This window comes from Osmia lignaria, chromosome 12, assembly GCF_051020975.1.
Source record: "Osmia lignaria lignaria isolate PbOS001 chromosome 12, iyOsmLign1, whole genome shotgun sequence".
NCBI classification, from domain to species: domain Eukaryota; kingdom Metazoa; phylum Arthropoda; class Insecta; order Hymenoptera; family Megachilidae; genus Osmia; species Osmia lignaria.
Window position 1 is genome coordinate 5,234,755 of NC_135043.1, and position 27,788 is coordinate 5,262,542.

The 27,788-nt window shown below is 43.4% G+C and overlaps 1 protein-coding gene across 2 annotated transcripts in view; it reads left to right on the forward strand.

Annotated features, from left to right (window-relative positions):
- Positions 1-150: 150 nt before the first annotated feature.
- The window catches only part of LOC117603094 (dual specificity protein phosphatase 10), a 45,188-nt gene continuing 17,550 nt past the window's right edge, over positions 151-27,788 (forward strand). The window contains exons 1-6 of one of the 2 annotated variants that reach the window (XM_034321870.2): positions 151-282; positions 4,106-4,283; positions 4,395-4,513; positions 4,699-5,014; positions 5,754-5,939; positions 14,584-15,480. In XM_034321870.2, coding sequence (XP_034177761.1) covers positions 4,891-5,014; positions 5,754-5,939; positions 14,584-15,480 — 1,207 coding nt within the window. In that variant the 5' untranslated portion in view covers positions 151-282; positions 4,106-4,283; positions 4,395-4,513; positions 4,699-4,890. Of the gene's footprint in view, positions 283-4,105; positions 4,284-4,394; positions 4,514-4,698; positions 5,015-5,753; positions 5,940-10,638; positions 11,101-14,583; positions 15,481-27,788 lie in introns of those variants that run through there. The other variant, XM_034321872.2, reaches the window with a different exon arrangement.

A 27,788-nucleotide genomic window follows, 5' to 3' on the forward strand; every position in this document is an offset into this window, starting at 1 on the left:
TTAGTGGGAATCGCGAGGGGTGGTAAAGAGGGTTGAAACGAAGAGGCGAATCAGGAAGAAGGAGGGAACGATGGATATAGAGGAAAGCCGGGTTGCCTAGGACACCACATGGACACTACGCTTGCGACGTCACGACGCACGATGGGGGTGAAAGCAACCCTCGGAGCCACACAGGCGTCTTAGAAAACAGTGCTCGCGGGGCAAGCCACGTTGAACGTCGTCCGCCGTGAATCGCACGCTCGCTCGCCTCGACTTCCAAATATTTTCATCCCCATAATAAAGGTATGGGAAACTAAACATCCCTCCAAGTTGTAATCTTTGTGAGAAAATTTTAACAAAAAAACATATGCTTTGAATTGATTGGAAATAGGTAACGAGATTCATTTTCCATGTGTGAAGTTTGTCACCCTCAAAATTGTTTTTTTTTTAAGTGCTGACTTTGAATTATTCAAAAGTGATATTTTTGATAGATAAATTTATTTTCAGTATTCCTTATAGATTGTTATTTTTATGTAATAATTTTTAATCGTACAAAAGTGAAATTTTTGGTGAGTGAGAAATTCTAAAATCTGAATTTCAATCTTAATTTTAAAAGCTGTAAGTATAACACGATACCATAGTCACCCCTCCGGTTGAAAATCTTCAGAGGGCTGTGATTCTCCTCCAACCCTCGTCAGAAACGTCGCTTAGGGTTTCGCTGTGGAAAAAGCATCTGCAGTTAAAAGAAGTCAAGTCATAGGGATTCGTTCCACATTTTCTTCTAAAATCCTATAACGCATATCAAATCTAAAAAAAAAAACTACCCCTCATCATCAATTTCTGCTGACGAGTATTTCTCCAAATTATCTCAATAAATTCCTCTCTCTTTCAACACAATAAACAATTGAAGCCGATAAAGTATCGAACACAAAAAGGTGATTAATTGTTCCGAGAAAAGAAAATCGATCAAAAATCGTTTCGTTAAGCGATGATCGTTCATTCACGCGCATTCGTCATCAGCGTGGCTGATCTTGTAAATTGATTAACGCCACCCTCGGTAAGATAGTGCTTTCCGGTGGCCGGTGAGATAATAAAAAGCAAACAGATGAATCAACTGAGGTACAAGGCCAATGGAGAAGGGTGGAGGGTGGATGGGCGTTCGAGAGGGTGGGCATCCCTTAGGTTTTAGCCTGTCAACGGGCATAACGGAGCTGCAAGGGTCCATGTGATTTGATTATGTTGGTAATACGGTCCGTATGCCACCCCTAATTGCTGCGGCCTACCCCCCACGATGCGATCTTTTCGCAACACTGACGCTGGAATTCCTTTCGAAGGATGTTACGGTAGCTATAGTAGATCTATTTTTATTTCCGGGGTTAGAATCATTTTATCGAAAGAATATAAAAATTTTACTACCCTTAGAATACATATTTTACATTATATTATGTATAATTTTAGAAGATTCACGTAATGTCTGAAAGTCATCACAGATAAAATTATAGCGCATCATTCTTATAGCAATCGTCTATAATTTCAAGCAACTTCGAATCGAAAGGTCAGAGGTTATTGTCAGAGTTCGACGTTTCGATCCAGACGGTCGTTCCTCGGCTTACCAACTCCAATTCATTTTTCCGTTTCATTACAATTGTTCTCCAGGTTTATTAAATAACTGACCTTTCTTTAAAACTAACACATACATATGTGTGCACAAACGTCCGCAGTATAAAGATGATCGATACAATCGCCTTGTAACCAGAACGTATTAATCGTTACGCGATGGCGGTTAGGATAACACGAAAAGATGATGTCAGAATTATTGTTAGTGTTGTGACGTGTGCTGTAATTAGACGATGCGATTACACCGATGACGTTAGCATTGTTTTGCGAATATCGGCTCGATCAAGATAACTTATCGAACTTGTTTCATTAGTCGTTGACCCTTTACCTTGCGAAACTAATTACTAAGAAAATTTCTCGATTTTCCATCAGACGCGTTTGTCTAGGGGTGCTTCTGGAATTTCACCCCTCGAAAAGGAGTTACACCCATGTGGTGCTTGTGAGCAGACAGATTTGTCGTGGTTGCTGGTCGTTACAGGACGACTGTTTTCACGCGAGGATTAAATGCCACTCTCTTAAGTGCACCCTTGAAGAAGGGACGAGCACGAGTTTGTTTATTATACTTCAGGGTATCGTGCCTGATGTTTCTGATCTTGGGATTCCTCCCTCAGTATAATTTTTAATATTTCAATCGCATAGAATTTCTAAAAGTACACCTTCTGATCTGAAAGGTAAATTACACCTTCATAGGTGAGTTCAGGGTCAGGGCAAGGAACTTCGAGTGCTTGTCGTGTAGAATATCGTTAACAGATGCACTCTCGAGGCCTTGGACTTTGACTTCGTGACAGAGGTCGACGAACCGGTCTCTACTTCCCTATTTCAATCACCGAATAAGGCAGCACCCAATTACTTCTTAATTAGACCGAAGGAAAGGGGGATAAAATCGATTCTGAAATGATCAATGTCAACGGTATGTTTGTACCAATTACCAGGAAACATTAATGCAAATTATTTGAGATCGTTCTTTATTGTTGTTAGTAATCGTTTCGCTATTGTTCATTAACACGGTAAATCACTAAGTAGGTGGGGGGAATTGCGTCGATGACGTGGTAATAACAGTATATCGGTAAGTAATAGCCCGGTGAACCGGCTGCAATAACGTGTACGGCTGGCAATGCGGTAGTGTCGGCGTTCCATTGTAAGGTAGCCTTAAGGTGTGCTCACAGGGTCCGGTTACACGAACGTTCTCTCGCTCGATACGCCGGGCAACGTTGTGTTTCTTCTTCGGTATTGATTCGTTCCGTACCTATGTTCCGCGTTTAGAATGTAACTAATTTAGCAATATAAAAAGAAAGAAGAACGAGAATAGAATAGAATATTTAAAGGAGAAAATAAATTATAATCTTCGAGGAGGGTTGTTTTTCTTATGAAAATTTGTTTATTTTCCAAGAGATAAAGAGATTCATTTATCCTTCAGCCCGTCCTTGTCGGATAGGATCAAGGCGTGTCATCGTGAAAATAACCACGGAAAAATCTGTACAATGACGTCGCGCGGAGCAAAGGGGAGTGAATAAAAAGAAAGAGGAGGCGTAGGAAACAAAAGGACTGAGAGGCGAAAGAGCAACGCGTGAAAGAACATAGAAATGCCGTGAGTTCTATGGCCCCCTACTCTTGATGGCTCGCGTAGTATGCCGCGTATTTAAATAGAATATCAAGCCTCAAGGAGAAAACGCAAGGCTGCGGCAAGGACTCCGATCGTTTTATACACGCCTCGTGTCGGATCACTGCCACCAGCGGCCTACCAGAACGGCCGTCTAAACGGCCGGTTCAGCGCGAAAGTAGCTCATAAATAATTAATACGCACGCTGGTAGATCGAAACCGTGGCAATCGCTTTCAAACTATTAATATCCCACTCTTTTTCTTGATCTATTTTGCATTACAATATTTTATCCGCCTGCGTGTCGACGATCGCCGTGTGCCGCGACGTTTAAAACGTTATCAATCGAACACGCGATGTCGCGTGATAGGAAATTGGAATATAATCTCGATCTTTGTATACCTCGTGTCCTTTGCTTTCGAAAGGCCAACAGTCAAAGGGTGAATGCAACAGAAAGTTGGGACAAAGAGCCGTAAATTCTGGTTCGCCTTGGCGCATTGTTTGCGACAGAAGTTCCTGTTCCTTCTTCAAGGTCCCTCGATGCCCGCTTCATCGTCTGAGTCAAGCGAGTCAACGCGCCGTCCCTCGTGTTTTTCTGTCCTCGTAGTTATTCTCGCTTTCGAATTATTCGCAAAACGCGTCAACATCGTTCCTGATGACCCGTCGGTTGCACTCCGCTGACCATGAGGAACTCGACCGTCGAAAGATTGACTGCCACGTCCAGCGGGTCAAATAAGGAAGAAAGAAGCCTTTCTTCCGCTTCCTCTTCGCTTCGAATGATTGACGTTGGGTTTACAATATTAATATAAAGAAAAGATGATAAAATAGGCACTGTTATCATCGGTCATCAGTAATACCTATCAACGTGTCGATGCTATCACAAAGACCCCACGTGTCCTCATCTTTTGCAGATACACGAGTTGTTGGTACAGGAAATTTTGTTCAGGGTTAATGAAACGAATATGGTGATTCCTGAACAAGGACCAGCTGCCGGACGATCGTTAATAGAAGGTCCTTTGTGATTTAGAACTGCTCCGACCTCCGTTCATCCACTTCCCTGTACGTGACTCCAGTGACTTTTAAAAATCGGTAAATATTGATGAAACAAACTAATCTGCAAAAATGTGAAAAATATCATTCCTGATTATAAGATAGACCGATGGATCATTGCGATACTAACAAGATCATTTTCGATTTCAGGTGATCCAAGTGCCTGCTCGAGTGTCTCTGATGCAGAGACACGATACATTTCACGTAGCATTTCGAGCGAAGGAGCAAGGATAAAGCATGTTTGGAGAATGTACGATCTCGTCCTCCTGGTAGGTGTTAATTCTGGGTGCAAGGGTAAATAGGTTCGTGGTTGGATTCAAGGTTCCCTTTACGGTGTTTTGCTTTATTTAGGGATTCGAATGAGGAATTAAAGGGAATCCTTGGGGGTATTGAACATTGAGAGTTTAACAGCTTAGCCGGTCTTTGCTTACATTCTCGCGTTTTCCTTTTGCAGATCCTCGATCGAGCAAGGAGAAGAGAGGAACAGAGAAGCTGAACAGCCTCCGAAAGGAGCGTATCAGAGCGATCGAATAATACGAACGAGAAGGTCTGGCGTGATTTAACGAGGAGGTATGCCAGTTCGACCTCCGTGCACCACTTCCCGGTACGTGAGTCAGGATCGCAGGAATCGGTAGCCATTTCGAGGATGAGTGCAAAGATATCCCTGGCTGGCCGTGGTACGGCACAGTCAGCGGTGAACCATCGTGGCAAAGCATCGTCGGGCTTGTTGCTCGCCGGTACGTCTGTGAAAAGGCCCTCCTCGTCGATGAGTAAGTTTAACGAGCGTTTTCGAACAGATACCACGTGGAGTGTCGTCCGTCGTGTGTCGTTCAGCCACGTGGTTAATGAATTTTCACGTTTCAGTTAATATTTGTTTTGACAAAATTTCTTAGAGGATTCATTGGTAATTTTAATTCGAACCTGAATTCTCTGCAAGATGCAAGAAATACATGAAGTGTTTCATTTTAATATTTTAACTTACGATGAGTGTAGATGAAAGAAAATGGAAGATGATTTCGTTTACGAAAGAAACTCGTCGTATAAATCTTGTTTAAAAAAAAAGAAACCGAATTAACCTTGAAATAATGTTAGTATCTTGAAATTCTTCTTAACACAATATACTCTCCTACGCGTATTAGCTCATGGATTAAAATGGAACGTTCTTCTTTGCAAAATATTTTTCTTTCGTAAGCATCACCCTTTGAACGTGTTATTGCAATTTCTGAATTATTTACATTAGATTACACCTGTTTACAAATATATGAAACACTTCAATCAACCCTTTCGCTGCGAGCGTCGTTAAAAATCAACTTCAAAGAAAATAGTCTCACATTTGTTAAAATTTTAATTGACTCATTCTTCCAATCTTGATGTTGCAACGAGAGGGTTGACGCGCAAGATTTTGCAATTATCTCCTAGTATTAATGACGCGCGATTCGTATCACGGCCTAATGACACACACAGTACCACATCACGTCATGATATTACACGCGAGGATGCGTTCATTAGCCGTAGAGGTGACTGGCACCGAAGAAAGAGCCGTCAAACGAGCCGCTGTCCCAGAACTGGAAGCATCATCGCGTTGCTCTCGTCCGAACACTTTGTTAGAGAGAGGTAACAATATGCCTGCCTTGACGCGTGTCTGTACTACTGCCACTCTGCCCAGGATCAAGAGATTCAAATTTGCATCGATCGGTAAGTCAGCCTTATCTATTTGTTATTCATACATCTTTGAATCGTTGTGTTTGAATTACCTGAATCATAGAATATGGAGGTTGCTCTGAAAGTTTTTAGAACTAAAACTATCTTTGAACATGGACAGTGAGTCACGTAGTTCTTCGCAATTTTGGTTGAAATTTTTGTTACCACGAGGATACCGTGCGGTAAAAAGCGAAACAATTAACTCGTAGATAATTAGCAAGGAAATAGTTAAGCGGGGGATGCCCTTGCGCAAGTTTTCGCGCGGAACGTCAGTGGTGCAGGTTAATTGCGAGCATGACGTCGTGCAAAATTCTGCTCGTGATTCATAACTGTCCGAACGAGTGTCGTTTTCCTTTCGATGACAATTCAGGTTACCGTTCGTGGCGCAACTGGCCAAGGATTATCAGTTTATCGACGATAATATTCAGGGAAGCGAATGAGCGCCGGCGATCGGGCGACGTTGAAATTTTCGTTGCTCGTTCGAGCGTGTAGAAAATCAATGTTTCAAAGCTTTTTTTTTTATCGTTATCTCCACGGTTTGTTGTCTCGCCTCGGTTGAATAATATTTTTCGACGATTAATAGACGATCGATCTCGCGGGGCCGTCCGATCGGCTCGGAAGGCGACGCGACGCCCTAATCGATATCGATCTCGCGAATCGTCGATCACTGGAGCCGTGTAATGAAACTCGGACGCGGCTCGAATACGTAATTACCGCGGAAATAGTATACCGGCCGACTGGTCAACGGCATAAATATAAATACCGCGGTCGGCCGTTGTGCAAGTAAGTCGAGCCGCTACACGCAGAATCGGTGAGTCAAGTTGTGTGTGACGCCACTCCGCTTCGAGAACCACTTTCTATCCGCTACGCTCGCGACATTCCGCTTCTCGCTCGAGCATCGATGTCTTGCTCTTTCAAAAAAGGAAAAAAAAAAAATAAAAAAGAGACATGTCCTTTCCACTGATCGATCCAGTTCATCCCAACGTTTTTGGAACTCGCATCTGAGATCGAGCTAATGAGTCTTTCTTAATTAGGAGCCCAATTACCGCATACCTTGTAACGTCTTGCAACTGAGCGAAACGACTTACACGGTTCGGTCAGATGTTACGATGTCTTAGGAATTTTTACTTAACACTTTGTAAGTCACGTTATTAACGATATAATCGTTGCATAAATGGAACGTTAATTCGATTCGAAACAGACGAATTTCAGCAAGATTTCCGCGAGTTTCTGCGCAGATGCGCGGGCTGATTCGCGCGTGGTCATCCACTCCACGCCAAAGATAGACTCTGACATCATACACAGAAGCATCACTCGGGTCGAACGAGCGATAAACATACTTGTGCACACGAATGCCTTTACACGCGGAAGGTTTGTGTTTGAAACTGTCTCGATTGACGTATTCCAATGCACCCATCTGACCGACTTGCCTCTTGCAAAACACAGAACAATCGGCTTTTCAATGAATTCGCAAAAATCGTAGGTGTCGATGAAAGAATCGATAGAGTACACATTTCTAAAAATGATCGAATTTTAACGAAATTCTGTATATTTTTGGACCCGATAAGAAAATCAAAATTCTTAATTGCCAAATACATCGCGTCACTCGTGTTTACATCGCTTTTCCTTGATCTCTTAATGCGTGTTTCATGTTTTACGAGAGGGATTGCTGTAAAGACGAAAATTAATGCTTGTTCCATTTCCAAATTTCTTCCGCGGTGACGCTCTTTCACGTGAATATCACCGTTTTGGTACCGATCCAACTCGTAATTACGTTCTTTCAACTTTTGCAATTTCTCCAACAATCGCCCGCGTACCTTTGTTGTTCGAAAATAAATTTTAAATTTGGGCTCGTGATACATACTCGTCAAGCACAGATTTTATTATATCAAAAGATTGTGTCACAGCGTTTAATTATAGAAAGCAGTAATTATATCACATTGATTATGTTTTCGTTTCACTTTTACCCTGTTCTGGTGTAAAATTAAATCCACTCTCGTTTAATTAAAGTTACGTTTATCGTGGGTAGCTGCTAGCCACGTGGCGTCTGTTAATTGTATCACCCTTTAATTAGTAGGACAATACGTACTACCGTTTGTCGTGTACGAGATAATGAAACATTTCTCGTTACACGTGTCAGAAAAAGAAGAGGTGGTTTCGTAGTCGACGGGTTAATAGCCGAGAATTTTTCGGTACAACCACACCGAGATAGAAAATCTTATCTGACCCGATAGAATAATATAAAAGTTACGAGTGCATCGATTAGCAACGATAACGAAAAATCAGTTTGATTAATCGATAAACTTTCGAACGAAAAATGAGAAACAGATTCGGGTAGTGACATTGAGTCATATCGCAAAGTGTTTATTATTTTATATCACTTTTATTTCGTGTCCTTCTTATTTTTTTAACGCGTACCAGAAATATACTTGTCAATCACTGATAACACCAACGACAACACATTATTCCCGTACGATTAATTGCGCAATTTTTTTATTTTTCTTAATTCATTTCGAAGAAAAATAATTTTTTAAATTAAGATGAAGATTTCGTGAATCAAAGGAAAGCTGTTTTACTTTTGCTCGCCTGAAAAAACAGTTTACGTCTGTGATTCGCGGCGAATCGATTCAGCGAATCGATTCCTCGCAATCGATGGGAATCGCGCGAGCTTCCTGGGAAATGAGATCAAACCATCGCCGATGGAAATTTCTTTCTTCGAATCAGAGAAAATAAAAAGAGACTTCGATAATTCTGTAAGAAATTTAAAAAAGTAACATTGGTATAGATAAATGAGCTTAACGGGAGTCAAAGATATTCTGAAAAACATATTGATTACAGGTGAAATAAAAAATAATTGATAACCAATTCGATTAAATATTGAAATATTTTTTGATGTAGATAAAAAGGTGTTCTGAGTTGAAAAGAACGATATTTGCGTAAAGAAATTTCTAGTCCCGGTGTATCGTTCTCGACGATCGAGCATTCGATGCATTATTCATGATTATTCGCAAAAAAACATCGGCAATACGGTGAAAAAATACGATGGACGATAATATTGGAGTAGCGAGTGACACGATATCGATATCTGTGACGTTCACCGCAAGAAACGAAAAACTCGATCGGAAATGCGATTGCGATTTACAGAAATTTTGCAAAACGAAGATGTTACCTTTCATCGTTTTCTTTGACATCATCAATTTCGCGACGATTTCAATTAACTTAGAATGCCGATGAATCGTAATCTCACATTGCAAATTTTCGCGGTCGCCTAGTTGGTCTCTTTTTACAAACTCATTTCATTCGCTGCATATCTACGCAATTTCGCAAATATTCATATTGCAAATTTTCGCGAACGCGATCCCATTTCGATTCGCCGATTGGCCAATTATTCGAAACTCTTCCATGAAAAATTGCAAACACGTATTCGTGTTACGTTGTGACGAAAGTGCAAAACGAGGAAGCGAAGTTATGCCGCCTTATCACCCGGAAATGCTGATCAAATTGCAATTCGCGAAACAAGTGTCTCTCTCTCATTAGAGGGGAAGTGTTAATATTCGCCAGGACAAGGTTAATATCCTGAGGAGACGATTAAGTGGTCGACCACCTGTCGCGTTTATTTTCGCGATATTGCTCTTATCAATGGAAAATCCGTGATCGATCTTGCCGAAATGAAAAAAGGAAACCCTGTAGCAACGCGTTCGTGTGTATAACGAAAGGTGACTCATTGGCTTTCAGTCACGTGTATGCGAGTCCACGTGTACGTGACTGCATTTATACTGTATAACGATGCTCGCACACATCTGCACCAAGTCACGATTCACAGTGCCGTACACCTTCGAGGCAGAATCCCAGTTCGTATGAAAAATACTCGAGATTCCTGGTATCATCGATAACTCGTTATCGTTTAGTGATCTGACATAATCATGGCTCGAAAGCTTTGCTTATCGCTATCAAAGTCGATGTGAATCATTCTTTATTTTTAAGCCGTTCGACCCTGGCGCTAGATAGAGAAAGAACGGGTTTACTAACTGTGATTGGTGGAAAATATTAAGACATTGCGATCGTTTAAACAGTTTATTGGCAGAAGAAATTAGATACAACTTAACGTCTTAATTGGTACACGTTAACAGCGCTACTAATACTCTTGTATAACAGACTCGCTAAGTAATAATTAATTTTTGAAGCAATGATTGACCGCCTATTGTCAATGTCCAGGATAATTATAGAATTGGCCTAACTGCAATCACGTGCTTTACACCTTGTGACGACTCGAACTTTGGCGTTCAAAGTGAAAATTAATTACCGAGACGTTGGCGCTGTTTGCTTTTCTGAAATTAGACCAAGTTTCGATTAGAGCAGCCTTTTAGGAAGATGATTGATGACACTGAGGTTTCTGACCCGTCGTTTCCTCGTGTTTTAATAATCCAAATTTTAAATACAAAAATGTTTAAAATGGAAGCGATTAAGGCACAGGTATCTGGAGAACAATGCACCCCTCGGTGCGAGCATACGTACCTGTTCGCGCGAGGTAGCTTACCGGGTCTTCTCTGATAGCATACACACACACATATACATATCCACGCAAACACATGCGTGGAATGGCTCCGTTCGTGGCGTGGCCTCGCGTCGGTAGTACTCTCGTAGATCGCGATCGAGCGGTTTCGTGGGGACGAGCCGTTCAGTCTCAGCTCGTCGGCCGCGGTGAACGGATCTATCGAGCACGCTCGGTCGATCGTGCACGGTCAAAGCATCGTGTTTACTTCCGTCCCCCTGAATCGTGACACGGAGCGTAACCGGAAATGTTGTCGAAACGAGTCAGGCGCGGGGGACGTCGTACCCGCGTGCCAATGCTCTCCTGAGCAGAAAGAATAAAAAAAAAAAAAAGGAAAAGGAACAAAACAGGAAGGATATACAAACGACCCTGTATTTTCTACCCCTTTCGCACTCTATTCTCTTCTTCGTCTTCTTTCGTTCTTCGTTTCAACTTCGGTTCATTCGTCGTAGTGGTGGTTCCATGTGGTCGCACATGGATTACCCAAGGAGTGCGCGAGCTGGTGAATAAACGAGGACGAAGACGGTGCGTCGGTAACGTGATTTGGAAGGCGGTCATTGGTGCCGTCGTAAAGGCGAACCGGTTCGAGAGAGATCGGTTAAGGTAGGTACCATCGATGAACTACGACTCGGTTCCGGCCCTATTTTTCTACCTACGGGTACCATATTCGTCCTGGGATCGATCTGGACCTGATCGATCGCTTCTGCAGCGTTTCAGATGGTTAGCTCGATGGATCTTGAAGAGAGACTAGGTTTTGTGATTATCAGTGTCAATATTCTTGGAGAATCATATGTTTCCAATTTATATGGTATTGTATTAGGAAATTTTTCTGCATTTCATGACACGTCATCGAGTAATTAAAAATGAGACATATTCGACACGTGTTTTTTTTTCTTATCAGTGAAGATTCGTATCAGAATGAGAGCCAGTATTCGTTAATGATCTATGTAGGGTTACTATCGTGTTATCGCTCAGACTTGTTTGCTACAATCCTCTATTTACCGTTTGTCTAGCTATGTACTTGCCGAGTAAACAACCGAATGTAAGAATATAAGTGCTCTGCATTTTTTTTTTATCTCACTTCTTTTTATTTCTCTGTGACGAAAGAGGTACTATGAGGATCCAGCGTGACTGGAGGTATTCAAAAGCAGGCTCTGTTTTCCTCAGTATCGATGTCGAAAGTGGGAAGTGTGATAAGTCAAAGATCAACCGAGACACTCGATTTCACCTACGGTAGGCGAGAACGTTTTCTTAACGACCACCTCGAGGATGCTAGCCAGTGAAATTGCAAACAATTGATCCGAGTTTTACCTCAACAGTTTACATCTTGCCTAACTTTTATAGCCTTTTAACTGGTATTTTACGAACAGTTTAAATTTCATTCAGTCTTTCGTTCATTCATTCGATTCGACCGAGGTTTCTTCGCCTCCTGATCTATTAAACGTCTCTAACAACGTTGTTCCGTGTATCTATTAACAATCGAAGACAAAAGGAAGATATGTAGTAATGTCGGAGAGAGGAATGGAGCGGATGGAGAGAAGGCCGCGCGGAACGGAGGCAGCAGGTGCTGGCGCTACACCTGTCCGCGGGCTGAAAGCCCGGGCCCCAGCTTGTGCTCGCTGCTCGCCGCTCGAAGCGTCGAATTCCACGGCGTTTACTCATTCCAAACAACGAACCCGAAGACTCGACGGGGCCGAAGGAGAAACTCCGTGGCGGCGCTGCGACTCGTAGCCACTATAAGTAAAAGAGGGAAAGAGAAAGAAACGAAAAGGAGAACAGAGAGAACCGTGGCCAGAGCAGCCTCCTCACCTTCTAATATTAGTCGGCTGAGTCACTACGATTCGATCCTACGCCGTCCAACCGACCAACACTGTTTCCTAGAGTCCGTTGGCACGGCATTGACACGAAACCTCTGACCACGCGACCTGCTCGACTTCGTGCCTTCCCTTATCCGATACATTTTTTTCATATTTCATTTGATATCTTTCGGTGGCCAGGGTGTAATTAGCTAGGAAGGACTAATGATGGTATTGACTCTTGAACATCAAAGTCTAGGTCAGTCGAAACTCAAACTTACAAAACATATCTACAAGAATATTAATCGAAAATTTAATTAAAATCTGGTCTCTCTTCATGGTCCGTCATCCGAGGATTAAGATAAGTAGCGAAGGTTGACTCTGAAGTGATTGCACGTTTCTAATTTCTATATTGATAGTTGTAATGATAATTAGGCAGGTGTAATGATTCTTGTCTCAGAGATAGTGGACCTATTTTAAGTAGATTATCCCATAATCGATCAAACACGTTCTTTCTATCAGTCTATTTCTAATCTCTGCAGAGATTCAGTTCCGTCATTTTTGAGAAATCCAGTATATACACGTATTGTGACACGTGCTTTAACATGAGCGTAACGAAGGTAACCGAGTCCGAGCCGTTTATGCGACACTTAATCCTTTATCAGGCACGAGTAACTGGCATCGCGACCACCGATTGACTCGATTAACCTTGGGAGGATGTCGTTCATAAGCGAACCTGAAATAATGGCCGCGACTCGCGTTGCATAATGATCTCGACGGTGCTCTGTTCGTTGCTCGTTCGGTCGAGAGTGAAAGCACGTTCCCCTCGACGTCTAGGATCGGCCTGCATTAGAATCGTTCGACCGGTTAGCCGTTGCAACACATGACAACAACTCCGCGTATCTTTTGTACACCGTGCAAGATAACGATGTAGGGACATACTTTACCTCGTTGTTCCCGACGTTTCAGGTGTACAATGCTTGATAATACGGGTCAACGAACTGCGAGATAGATCGTTTGGATCGTTAGACGGTGATTCTTTAAGATTACTTCGAAGATTGCGTTACAGTGCTTTTCCAGCAAGAGACGATTGCGTCTCTAACTGGCTCGTTGATGACACAAGAGAATTCCTTGAGAATTTTTTCAGTATCTAAAACCATGTTTGGTTTTCCTATTTCCTTGTGTTGTCAACCAATTAATCAGAACAGCTGATAACTTAAGCAGAGAAAGATAGGAAGATCGTACTATACTGCAAGTTAATTAATCAGCAGCTTCTTCGCGAAAGATAATTATCCTGGTAGCACCTGTGCAAGCGATGGAATATTTTAGTCGACGAGATCCGTGCGAAACGGGCTCACAAAATACGAAGATACGTATTTCGGTTGCTTGACTCATCGCCGTTCGTATTGCTATTTAAAAGCACGGAACCTCGCTAACCGATCCGTCGAATCCGATATTTACCTTAACGTCGCGATAATTTCGCGCTGAACACTGCCAACAAGTCGTGTTGCAGGTTGCTTATACTTTTCGATCGTATTAATTCATTGCCAGACATTGTTTACCTTTCAACCGTGATATTCACAGTTAATAAGTAAACCGATCGCTGTGAAAGACGACTATTAATAGCGATTTCCATTCATTTTTGTAATACGCGGATCCACGTATTTCAGGATGCTCCGTTTAAAGGCTGGAATCCGCTTGGTTGATCTCGTAGAACTTTCCTCGGAACGGTTCGCTCGTAAATTGACAGAGTTAACGAGCAGATATCCGGACAACGTGTGCTCTAGCTTTATCGTGGTTCATGGAAGGCTAGCAATAAGGAAGCGCGAGATTTCACGAGTCGTAGAGCGAAGCTAGTGACTCAGTGATTAGACTCTAATCGTTAGACGTTTCTTTAACTCGGCTATCGACGCGCCAGAGATTTCGTTTCATTTATCGTTTCGATAGATTAAAGGTCGCTGGCTCGGTTTTCTTCGCGATGGTATCGTTGACCTACGCACACGCGTAGATCCCTCGCGTTTTGCTATTGATAACCCGTTACAATTCGCGAAACTTCCAAAGCTGAATTGCTTTTAATATGAAAGACACTGGTTTTATGCACGCCTCCCTGAAAAGTTGCCTAATTAAATCGAAATTCATTGATAAAAACTGGTACCGAATTCCTTCTAACTGATCGAAAGGAATCTTCCACTAGCCAGAAAACACCCACCGCTCTCTCGGAATACTCGTGAACAATATCGCAATAGTTGCACCGTCGACATCTGACGAGATTCGTTCGTTCTTTTTCCAGCCTCGACGTCGTGCTCGCGTCTCGATATAACCACGACTGACGTCAAGAGCACGCATCAGCATCAACATCAACAACAACACCAGTACCATCGTCAGCAGTCATCGTCGTCAACGATGTCGACACTGGTGTGCTGCGAGCCGGTGTCGGCCTCTCGTTCCCGGGACAATTTGAAGTTGGTTCTGAACCGAAGCCTGAGCGAGCCAGGTCCGCCAATTGGTGCATCGTCTTTCTTGTCCTCGCCTACGTCGATCGTGTCGCCTAGCTCTTCGACCAGCAGCGGCGTCGACGTGGTGGACGGTAACGACTGCAACTTGAACGCAAGCGGAAGTAGTATCAGCGGTTGCAGCACGTCGAGCAGCGGTATCGAGTGCGATTTGCCTTTGACCGACGTTCATCGTCATTACCATCATCTTCATCATCACCACTTCCATCAGCACCAATTGTCCGCCTCGAAACGTTGCAAACTGGAAACCGTCAGCCTTCCATCGAGTCCTTGCTCGGAGAACAACACCCTGCAAAGGCAGCTGGTGTTGCAGAGGACTAAGACAATCACCGCGGATGACCTGGCACGTCGTCTTCTCGGCCACGAGGACAATGCACCGGTTCTCCTCGACTGTCGACCCTTCATCTTGTACAACGTGAACCATGTCAGAGGTGCCATCAACGTGAACTGCTCGGATCGGTTCAACCGACGCAGGCTGCAATTGGGTAAAGCAAGTCTTGCCGATCTGGCTACCACCAGGGAGGGCAAGGAGCTGCTCAGGAGGAGACACTACAGGGAGGTGGTGGTCTACGACGACTACACCGACGACATGGACCGACTGCCTGTCCAACACCCGCTGTTCCTGGTGCTGGTCGCCTTGCTGGAGGATAACAGGGAGCCTGCACTTCTGCTCGGTGAGTGATTTCACGTTCTAAGTGGTTCTATCTTTTTTATTTAGAGAAGCTTCTAGGGACGTTGGATGGAAATAGCTGTGGATCTGATCGTGATTTGTAACAGAGAGATTGAAAAAAATCTTATTCATTCTTTTTTTCAATTTAATGAAAGTTTGATAGGACTATCGCGAGTTTCGACACTACTCGTTATTGATAAATGTAGCGAAGTTACGTTATACGTTGTTTATGGTATATACCAGATATATTTAGTAGCTTGATAATTCAATTAGGACACACATAGCAATTTAAGAAAAAAAAGGAATTAACGGACTATCGATAAGGCTATCGTAATTTGGGATACACGAAATAGAAATTATTCCTAAGTTTCGAAAGAACTTGTCATCGATAAAGCAGCCGACGGTTACGTTGTTCATACACGATAGTATATAGATCCAAGTTTGATAATTCAATTAGAATACAGAGTGAATCGAAATTGCTTCGTCAATTTCGAAACAGTTTGATTGTCGATAAAGTACGCGACATTGTATTCGTTGTTTATATAAGATCACGTGGGAGCCGCTGACTTTCGGAAATAACGATGATGCGACGATCGCGAAAGTCGTTTCTGCGCCTTTTCTCCCGCGTTCTTTGCCGAATCATCGCCGCGTTTTATTTTCTAGAATCGCGCGGAAAATTTACGATCTTTCGAGCTTGTCTATGGTTCATTGTGCGAATTAATAGTTTCCTGTGATAGTTAGATCACTGTACGTGTGTTCGACAAAGATTGATAAACCCTTTCCGCGTCGACCGTCTATTTTTCCATTTGTAAACATATTTTTGCTGTCATTGTTTTGCATCGCAAATCTACCGATCCCGATAACGCGCGACTACTAGCTGTTCGCAGAGAACGACGCATAATCGTGATAAGGTAGGCGGAAAAAAACGAATACGATCGGAAACTAGAAATCTCTGACACGATCTCCTGAAATTTTCATCGTCTTCTTTGTCTTTCCGTTTGGTACGGATTTCTTGGAATTGATTCTGTACCGATTGAATAGCAATCGATCGCGGAGCAGGAAAAGGGAAAGAGAATTTGCAATTCGATCGAGGAGACTATCCGATTTTGAGTAGGTGGCGATTGCAAAGTCGCGGAATGAAACGGCGCGCCGCGATGCTCCAACTGCGACGCTCTCGGATGTATCGGTATCGCGAAATTCAGCGTTTGGCAAAGAGTATCTGGGAGAAGAAGGAGCCCGGTGGCATAGTGTAGTGCGCAAATTCTGGCCGACTATTCGCGGCGTCATCTACTTGTGAGTCATTCCTATGAATAGATCCCCACCTTTTGCCGCCGCGGGTTCTGTATATCGCCGCGGTGACTTCGGCCTCTTCGATGCCTTTTCTCTCTTCCTCCCTTTGTCTTTTTCCTTTCCTCTCTATCATTTTCCACCTTTGACGTTTGTCAACGTCGTATCGCACGATTCAAGAATTTTTTTTTTTTTTTCATGTTAGCAAGGAGAATTACATAAATTTTCTCGTTTATTTTTCCTTTTCATTAGCATTCGCTTCGCGTTTCATTTCGAATGATCTAACGCTGTTTTCTTAGGAAAAAGAGGAAAGGATGGATTACGTGTATTCTTTGATCACCGTTTTCCGTCTTTGACCGCGAAAATTCAACGCGCACCGTTTAGATCTAATGATTATTTTTCTGGTACGAAAGAAAATTGAACGGTCTCGTTAGAACATCCTGACTACCGTTTCCTGTGTTTAGCGTTAACGTTGAATCCGATCTCTGGATTTCGAAGACCTTCATCCTCGATACGTTTCCACTTCCTCCAGCTTTTCATTATCGATCATTCTTTGAGCTACTATTTTCCTTTCACCCGTCATTTTTGTTTTTCAGTAAAGAACGATTTGAATGTTTCCGAAGGCTATGGTTCCTTAGTCACCGGCGATATTTTTGGAGGCCTCGTTTTTTTTTTCCTCTTACGTCTGCCCAATCATTCTGGAGGACAACTATTTTTTATTTTAGATTTTCAAAATGTTTCACTATATTTATGATATAATTGAAAAGTCGTTAATCAATCGAGAGTCGAAGGCGTAAAAGTTTCCGACTCGCGGCGCGTTTCAGCGGGGAGAAAAGCGTTTCGCACGAGTAATATTTGCGCATTACTCGAGAATGCATATGCGGAATTCGCAATGAGAAAAACGGTCAGCCTTAGAATTATGAAAAACCGCGTGACTCACGCGTTTGGATGGCCTTCTGCTTTAGACTTCCTTAGGCAGAAGTCGATCGCGGCACTCGTGGCTGATTAACATGAAAAAAAATTAACATTCAAGTTGATCGACCAACGTCTTAGAAAAATTATTAGAAAGTGAAAATAGAATAAGACTGTAGAATTAAATTTATCTCTTCCCGTCTTGGTCGACGAATATCTGTCGATTCGATAACCGATTGACAAATATCATTAGATAGCGTGCAATATACATTAATTAATCGTTATCGAGTGTCGAGCGAGCCACGTATCTGTGAAACCAGGTATCTTTCGATCGATTTCAGTGGTCACTCGAATCATTGGCTACCGAACGATCGGATAAGTGGGTCTAGATTCTCATCGAAATAATTGGATTAATCGAATGTGATTTCTTTTACAACCTGTACAGTTTTCTATAATTTTAGTATCGTAATAACCCATGCAAAATTTCCACAGAAATAGAAAATTCGATAATTCGAGCTGATAGATTTTCAGCGACCTTAATAGATCGCTTTGGGTATCAATGATTGATAACAAATTCGTGGTTAATTTCACATTTTCGTGTCAAAAATAACGTCAAGTCCCACGCGAATTATGAGAATATGATTTCTCGGTTTAAGAAAAGATTATAGTTAATCATAGCCAACCATAGATAATATACACTTTATCTAAGAATAGAGAAGCTCCACGTGTTACTGTGTTGTCAGAAATATTCGCGAGAGGGTTATTTTCTTCAGATTTCTTCGCACCACAAATTTCTTCGCTATAAATTTGATCTTTATTATTCAAGATACAATACACCGTTGAATATGAATGGAACATTTACGAGATAAAGAGATGTAGCGTACAGGGTGCCTAAAAATAGAAGACACCATGCTGACTATCTGATCCATGTGCTTCTGCGAACTGTCTCGTCGATAGAAATTTCCCAGCGATTCTCTGGATTTCTCGCGATAAATACTCCAAAATTTTCCAGCACTTCAGTTGCTTAATTCGTATATCAAATACACATCTGGCAAACTCTTTGCTCCTATCACCAAGTGTTTCATTCCTCCGCTTCGTAGAGTCTACATCAGAACTACAAATACTCGTTAAACAAACAATGCAAATCTTAAGTAACATCGAGTCCACGTGCTACTGCGTCGTTAGAAGTTTTCCAAGCGACCCGCTCGAACCATCGAGCAGAGAATAATTCGCGGTTCGCGTCACAGGGAGTCGTTTAAATTTATCTCCGATTTGCGTCACGCTTTCGGTTTATTGCCAGTAAAAGCGTTCCCTGTCCGGTCGGTCGAAGTCTCGCCGATTCTCCGTTGCGCGATCTGTCTCCTCGATCCTTCTATACGCAAAAACCGAAGGAAATAATCTTATACCCGGAGAAGGGGTTGAAATATCCTTAGAAGAGGGTAGATCCGTGCTGGGCACGTTTATCAGTCGCGATTAAAAGCAGCAAACAACACGCGGTCTAATCGCATTCGCGACGTCGCGTACAACACACAGACGGTTCTCTTGCATAATTTACAAGCAAGACGCACATGCAGCCGCATGTGCACAGCGTGAACGCGATTCAAATCGCTTCGTCCTTATCTGCCAGCCGATATCGCGCGCCTCGTCACATCGTTCGAGCCTGCTGGCGCTTAGTTCATCGGTGAATTTAGCCGGCTTTGCTCTCTGTTCGTCTCTCGAGCCGAAGCTTTGTGCTCTTCGACGTCGTTCGAGAAACCAAACGTCTCTGTTCAGCCCGGGAAATAAAGCTGGTGATAAAGAAATCTTCAGAAGAAAAGAAAAAAGAAAAATTTCAAATGAAAATGTTAATCAAGGTTCCATGTTTCTATACGATCTATTTCAAAGAGCTTAGCCATTGCTAAACATTAAGGTCAAAGTGGCAGCCAAGTCTCGTAATCCACGGCTGACTCACCTCTAAATATCTAACAGAGGGCGAGACAAGAGAAGAGAGAAGGGTGGTCAAAGGGGAGGCAGTCGTTATGCAACCGTGATTTTGACATACGGCACATCGCATCGGTGTTGCCCGCTTCGGACAGCGTAAACACGCCGCGGGGTTAATATACACCGTGAGTCACTCGGGAGAAAAGCACGATCCGAACGAACGACAGGACGTTGTACGACATTCTCTCGTTTGCTTTGCCAAAAAAGAAACCACCGCGACAGAGATCACTGCTGCTGCCCGAGACTGCGGGTATCCTCGATTCGACGAATATGCTAATGATCCACGCGAAGCGAACAGGGAGACGGTGTTGATGAGATAATACGATGATGTCTGCCTTCGAATTTTGCAATGCTCCGTTTCGATTTCAATTCACGATACACCGTAACGAAAAGAAAAAACAAAATTGTCGCTGTAATTGACTGGTTCGACTGGAAAATTTTGAATTTTTAAGTGCAAATCTCTTTGTACATTGATACACGAAAGCCCTCGCAAATCCATTGTTTTGAAGAACAGTTCAGATAAAGCCCACTTTCGCTTATTGTTAGATACGAAATTTCAGATCAAGCTGTTGATACAAATGATTAAAATTGTTCAAATTGACCTTCGATCTTTCCGGTCTCTCGAGATAAATCTCGAGTGTGCATCAACTTGATTCCTTTGTTTTCGATAAAAATTATATAAAAAGAAAGGTCTCGGAGCTGGACGATTTTGGTAATGGATCGGTTTCCAGAGAATACGATAACGAATCCCGTGGATGGTTCGAGTTTTCGCGCTATCTTCTCCGTTTCCGGCGGGATGGCATCGTAACCGAGGGCCACGTTCATTGAGACTTCGTAATCGTGTTCATTCTTGCGAGAGCGCACGCTATCTGCCGGTTGGCCGTTTTATCGCGACTTCCGCTACGTTAACGTTGAATTACGTCCTCGTGGTGCCACCCACGGAAGCGAGTACCACGCGAGATTCGATCTCCGTCTGACGATTCTCGATCGCGTACACCCTCGCTGCCGATTATCGATACAGGACGCTCGTTATCGCGACGCCTTCGAATTTATGCCATTATTTATCCATTCTTCCAAAATTAACACCCTCTGTATTTCACGCGTCCGCGTCTGACAGAAAAAAGTCAGTCGAAAAATAAGAAACAGAGCTGCGTTGTTTACCGACGAATTTCGACTCGTTAATTGCTCGATTGCCTACAATCATGGTTTAAATATAACGACGGCGTTCCGTGACGCGTGTATTTTTACAATTGATAAAGAGAAGACATTTTGCAACGAGACAGGAAAATAACATTCAGAGAGGCCTGTCTCAGGTGACAAATGAAATATAATCATTACGTTTACTTCGGATCGATCTAGCGTTAGACTCGATCGCGTTCGTGCATTTCATTTGCTCGTCCTTCTGTCGCGATAAGAGGAAGGACGATGCGTACGTCATACATAAATATGCATCGTCAATAATTTATGGTAATTGCATTGGCGAAATCGACGGAAACGGCGAGCGATCGATTAGAACGCTGTCAGATAGCTTAATCTTTGTTCAAGTAATCAGCTACCTATTCAAGCGTTGCAATTTCAATTTATATTTCACTGCGAGTGTTAATAATTTTATTACGTGTACACACTTATACAGAGTAAGATCGTATCCCCAAATCCCCCGTCCTCTTATGCACATGAAAATCGTTCATCAAAGCAACGACAGCCGTCGAGTAACAAAGAGCAAAGACATCGAATGCTCTGCGACCGGTTGAATCATCGACTGACTACGCGGTAGGACGAAAAAAAATGTCGGGGTCAGGAGGGGTTCGGACGGGGTGGTGGTTGTTATTAGCCCGATCAGAGCCCGTGGGATTCGTCCCCGTGGCCTGGAAGATAGACAGGCTGTGCGGGCCAAATTGAAAATCGGAAAAGCGTGGAAGCGTGAAGGCTGCGTCGTTTTTGGCCCACGCTAACTCGTAGCCTTAATGAATTAGTCATCGCTTTTTGAGGAGGCTGGTCGAGAAGGGTGGGGTCTATGGGGTACGATAGAATGGCTATATTTTGCTTTTGTGAGCTTTTCTCGATCCCTTGCAGCATCCTGCGATGAGAGGCTGCCCGTGGAAGTGGGGATAAGGGAGGCAACACCACCCTCGAAAACTAAGCGGCGCCCAATCGAGGGTAGAAACGCGGGCCGCGTCATAGAACGCATCTGGATCAGCTGTCGATGACGATTATTATACGTGAGTCACCCGTTGGAAGTTCGGTTTAAAGTGTATCAATGACTAACGTGTCCAGTACACGTCTGGCTCGTCAACCCCTCCTCTCTCTGTGAACGGTGCTGTCTTACCCCCTCGAACTGTCCCTAATTCACAAGCTTATTCATCGAATGCGTATGACGTGTACGCATTGTTTCTCTTCCTTTAACCACCACCCCTTTCATACCCTCCACGTAGCACAACCAAAGAGAGAAAACCGCTCCGGATGGGATCGAGGATTTGGTTGACTCATTTTTTGCACGGTTGCTTCTCTGGGCCATGGGGTTGGTGCTTTTGAAAATTTTTTACAGACTATCGCTACTGTGCAATTTTCTTCTTGTTCATTGGTAGGACTATGATTTATAAAACTCTCTCTAACTAAATTTATGAGCATATGGCTAGTATATCAATTCGTAATAGACAGAACAGGAGGACCGAATCCACTAATGGTCCCAAAGGGTTAGTCTATTTCTTCAGCCCAAAACCTACCCCCTTTTAACCGTAATTCCGATTCTGCAGTTCTCTTTCATAATTCACGTCACCGGCAGAGTCATGTTACAAATTATTTTCGAATATTCAAGATGAACAATTAATGTACTATTCACGCGAATATCAAGCCATATTGCCGGACACGTATGGCGGATGATGCACGATCTCGACACGTTCGTCCTTTTCATTCTGCTCGGTTGAATCTTCGTCAGGATTCTCTTGTCGGTTTTTTATCTTGCAACTCTTAATCCTTTGGAACCTTGAAGAGAGATCGAAGGGATTTACGTGGGAGGAGGTTTTTAATTCGAAGTCGCAGCATCGATTAAGAGTCCTTCATCGGTATAACAAGGTCTCGAATGACGCTTCTCGTTATCGATGAGTGAGTTTCGTTGTTTTTCGCGGTTCCATGAACCGTGTGACGCGGATATTCGCGAAATTTCTTATCGCGATCGATGGATAAACAAGCGAACGCTCAAACAAAATTAGATCGCTGAGGACAACCTGTTACGTCCTCTGGAACTCCCTTTATTACGAACCTCTTCGGGGATCGTGTTTCTTTTCTTCACGGCGTTTACCGTTCGAGACCTTATCGAGCCACGAAATCTTCAACATCCTCGATATCGCCAACTTGCGAAAGACTCGTGTTTATTCATTGTCGCGGATTTCAGCGTGCATCCTGCGGCATCGCGTCGCAGTGATTCTCAGCCGTTTGATCTTTCTCGAAATCGTGAAACGGGTGTCTCGTAAATACGAGCAAACCCGTATCGTCATTCCAGCGCCATGAATCTGCACGAAGATCTAAACGGTTTAAAGAACCGAGTATCCCCATGATACTCGAGACTCCGTCCCGTAACGAGGCTTCATCGTCGACGAGAAAAGCAGAAGCTCGAGTGACGCATCGTTTGGTAATTCGTGGCGTGTTGAGATGCGAACGCGTGGCGCCGTCGAATCCGTTTTCTGGCTGCCGTCTCGATGAGAACGCGGATGACGAGCGTGTTTCATTTGCGTGCCTGTTGCATACCCATGATTAGAGTATTTCAGGGAATTTCTAACGATCGATTTCGACGTTTGAATAACTTCCTCGTGACTCGATCATGCGGGCTGGCACGATTTTTCTCGATTTCGTGTGAAACTATGGAGAAAGAACGAGTTCCCAGCGGACGATGGCCCCACGGAAATCGCGTTTCTAATCCTTTGCCTCGTTCTTCTGCGACTAAAAGCGACCGAACTCTGTTTCACTCGACTCGATTCGACTCTTACTTTCTCTCTGAGTCACCCAGTCATCGTCTTGGCTCGATCCGTTCGTTTCCGACGATTCCTTGGTAGAGAGGTGCCATTTCCTTTATCAGAATCATCCAAAACCTGTAATTACTCGATTCCATCTATAGAACACTTAAATCGTATAAAATTATCAAGGCGTTAACAGGGAAATTCCATCGATTTCGAGAGACTCTCGTCAGCTTTCTAATGTCGCGCGTTTCTGTCGCATCGGTTTTGCCGCGACACCGACGAGAGGCGCCCGGTTTGTGCACCTATTTCATCCGCTGGAGTGAAAGTAAGGGAACTGGAGCGGAACGGGAGCGTTTCTGTCCAGCGCCAGTGATTTCATGTTCGATCGACCTGTTCCCCGAGAAATTCCATCGGATGACAGTCACGAAAATTGTTCCTCGTCGCTTGCCAAGATACGCGAAAACTCTTCCTTACGAGACGCGTCGTAAATACTCGTGTCAGCTCTTCATCCGTCAAACCGGTGCTGGCACTCGCTAGCTCGATCGAAATCATCTCGCGGCCAAATTTCACTGGTGTATTGTACTCACTTGACGCGTGTCGTTTGATCTGCGTAGACTTGGCACGCTCGGCGTCGGGTAAGCTGGAAAATCGTCGACGTCTCGTGACGGAGGGAATGAATAGAAAACTAGGAGGACGAAGAGTCGTGAGAGAATACAGTGCCAAGAAATGGCACCTCGGTCATTCGAAAAGCACGCATAAAGCATTTATTTAGCAAATTGCATCGGTAACTCGACTATTTTTATGTGTCGCGATTGTCAAATTCCGAAGTCCGTGAATAACTAGGCGGTGCAGGGGGTTGAAATTTTTCGCACAAGGTGTCCGAGCGCCACGGACATCGTGCCAGATTCGTCAGCGACGCCCGATTTAGCCAACTTGGCGAGCATTAATGAGCAGTGAGGTCATCGTCTCGATGCTGGTGAAATAAAACGGTCAGACACCGTTCCCCTGACGCTCGATTCGACCTTCTCCCAAACGCGTTTCCGCGGATTAAACGAACGAACCCCGGGGACACGGTTCATCTTTCTCTCGCCCTTTCTAACGACCGTCGGATCCTTAACGAAGGGAGAAAGAGAGAGAGAAAGGAGGAAGTTAGGAGGGAAAGAAAAAAAGGAGCGTGGCGAACGCTCCACACGCTGTTAGGCACGTCCTCATCGTTCGTCCTTCGTCTCCCATTCGGCCGGCCACTTTGGGAACCGGGAGAGTGAATCATCGAGCGGGATGAAGGCGGATGAAAGGAACCGGCGCGAGCTGAAACACCGTCAGCTGGTGCACGGGGTCGACGAACGGCGTTTTATTTCGCGACGACCAACCTCGAGACACGCTCGAACACCTTTGTCTGGATGCTGGTACGGAGTATTCTTGGGAAAGCGATGGGTTCTTTTGGAAAACCGACCCATTTGTCGCGAGGCAGAGATTTATTAAGGGTTGCAGAAGCCTCTTCTAGAAACTGATACGGTTGTCTTGCCAATTATGCTGACGTTCGTTTGTTTGCAATGGTAGTCGCGGCATAATAAGGTTCAAAATTTAGAATACTCTTAATCTTGATCCTTTGAAAGGAAAAAAATAAGGCCATAAAATTTAAAAACAAGTCATTTGTTATCTAATTTTATATTCTTAGAAAGGACGTTCGGAGTTTAAAGGAACCATCGTGTATTCTAAGAATATGAAAGCGTATAATAAATAACTTGTTTTCAAGCTCGATACCAATTTAACTTTTATTACGTTGAAATTTGCATACATTGTCCGTCTACTTTTATAAATAAGGAGCGTGGGTATACATTTTCGGTAAGGACACCGAGGGAAAAAATAAACTTATTCGAAAGAGACGCGATCTGAATCTGTACGAGCGACGTAACAAGCGACGTCTTGTCCTCCTGAGACGTCTGAAAAGATTGAAGTAACATCTGTTAATTACCGTTGATGAGTCATTCCAATCGATACAGCAAACATCGTCCGGATAATTGCAGGAGGTGAATTGAAGTGCAAGCATCGTATCGAATGACGGTAGCAGAGAAATGTTGAGATTTTTAAATTGATCCGTGAGTCAACCGCGTACGTTTACAAGTGCAATCCTTGCGCGATTACTATGCGACAAGAGTAGAACCCTCTTTGTCGACGATTTTGGACAGATGATATCATTCGAGACGTGATCATCGACACAGAAACAATTCTTTTTGTCCATCGCTCACTGAAAATGGTTATTCTCTTCATTTTTCTTTTATAGTAACAGACGTCCTCTGTGTCAATAAACGAGTACACTCGATGTGACTCACCGTTCCACCGATTCTTTCTTTGTGCAGTCACTGCGCTCGCAAAACAATTTCTCCCGATCGTGAACCGTGAACAATGAGCGTCGCGACTTCAGGCATCGAATTCTTACTTCTTTTTAATGGAACCGTGTTGGAAATGTTACGTTTCTCTCGGTAAAAGTGTACAAGAGTTCCAATGGCGTCTTTCCCATTGATCCACCATGGATTTGTAAGAAAAGAAAGGTTGGATTCTTCGAGTACCGTGATAAAAAGTGGCGCGATTGAAATCGCAAGCTCAAGGAAAGCCAGTTGCCCATTGTCCGTGCGTAGGGGGGTGAAAGAACGAACGACAGGTAGATCGAGCCAGAGCTGGGTTTAGGCAGGACTGGATCGGGGGGATACACGGTGTGTGTTCGACAATGAACGTAGTGAGTGAGCCGAGATGCCGTTGGAATGCCGTTCATTGGCAGACCTGCACGAGAAACGACGAAGAGGTGCAGGAGGGTAAAGAGGGCGGTTCGCGATGCGGGTTGCTTTCCTCGCATGGCCTTCGCACCTTCACCTCGTCTCACCTCTCTCGACCACGCCAATCCACGATGTTGTTATTTCCACATCGCGCAATACGTTAGACAGGATTGTCTATGAGGTCCGTGTGCTAAAGAGACAGGATCTGAGAATCCTTGTCCTCGCGGTTGGGCAACATCCCTTCTTTGGTTTCCTGTTTCGTGGATTAACAGATTTTCTAGGAATTCAATTAACATTAATTAACAAGATTTCATATGTTAGGGGGTTAATTCAGGAAAATAGGAGAAAATATGTTTGGGGGTTGATTTAGGAAAATGGGTGAAAATATGTTAAGGGGTTAATTTAGGAAAATGGGAGAAAATATATTAAGGGGTTAATTTAATAAAATGGAAGAAAATATGTTGAAGGATTAATTTAGGAAAATGGGAGGAAAAAATGAAAACGAAAGAGAAATAAATCTTATTGAGCGACAGAAATGTCAGTTAGATTTTCACATCATCAGTAACGAGCTTGACCTCTACGATCGTGGGCAGAGATTTTACGAGGGAATCGAGATCCTCACGATCGTTGCTTCTCGTTCAGGCAATCAGATCTTACGAGCTCTCCAGTTACTTAACCATCAGACGTAAATTACTTTGGTTCTCACTTTGGGCGTTACTTTATGCCTCCTTTTAATTCCACCGTTACGTTTGCCCGTTTTAACGATCGCTTTATTTCCCTCGCGAATGAGTACAAGCACTGTAATGGTTTCTAAATTCTCCTTTGATTTAACACTTGGTTCTTCGAGAAGTTGCAAGGAACTGGCGACACTGAAGGAAGCATCCCATCAAGTAAGCTATGTAGAAATCGGTAATTGCAACATTGCGCGATGCAACTATTGTCCTAACGTAGGTAGAGATTTTACGATCGAATCGTGTTTCAAATTTCATTTTCTTTAACGAAGCCTATCATCATGAAGACAGTACGTAAATTTCAGCCCACATATAAGCTGTTCTCGTAATTTTTTAACTATCGTCACTCGTTACATAAATAAATTAACGCTTTGTCTACGATCTCTTCAAAATAGAAATTTGATATTTCATTTCCACTCCTCTTGCTTTGGACAAATTTTGCTAGCGAGAAATATCCATTGAGGTTTCTAGACGATTTACCAAATTCTACCCGAATCATTGACCACGCGTACCGTGAAACCGTACGTTAATAGGATTTGTTACGCGTAGGCAGAGATTTTACGAGCGACACAGGGTAGCTGGCGACAATGATTGCATTACCAAGGACGGGTGAAAGGAGCACATAAACGTATGTACACTTTGATCTTTGTAGAATCGCGGAACTCGTATCGAAGT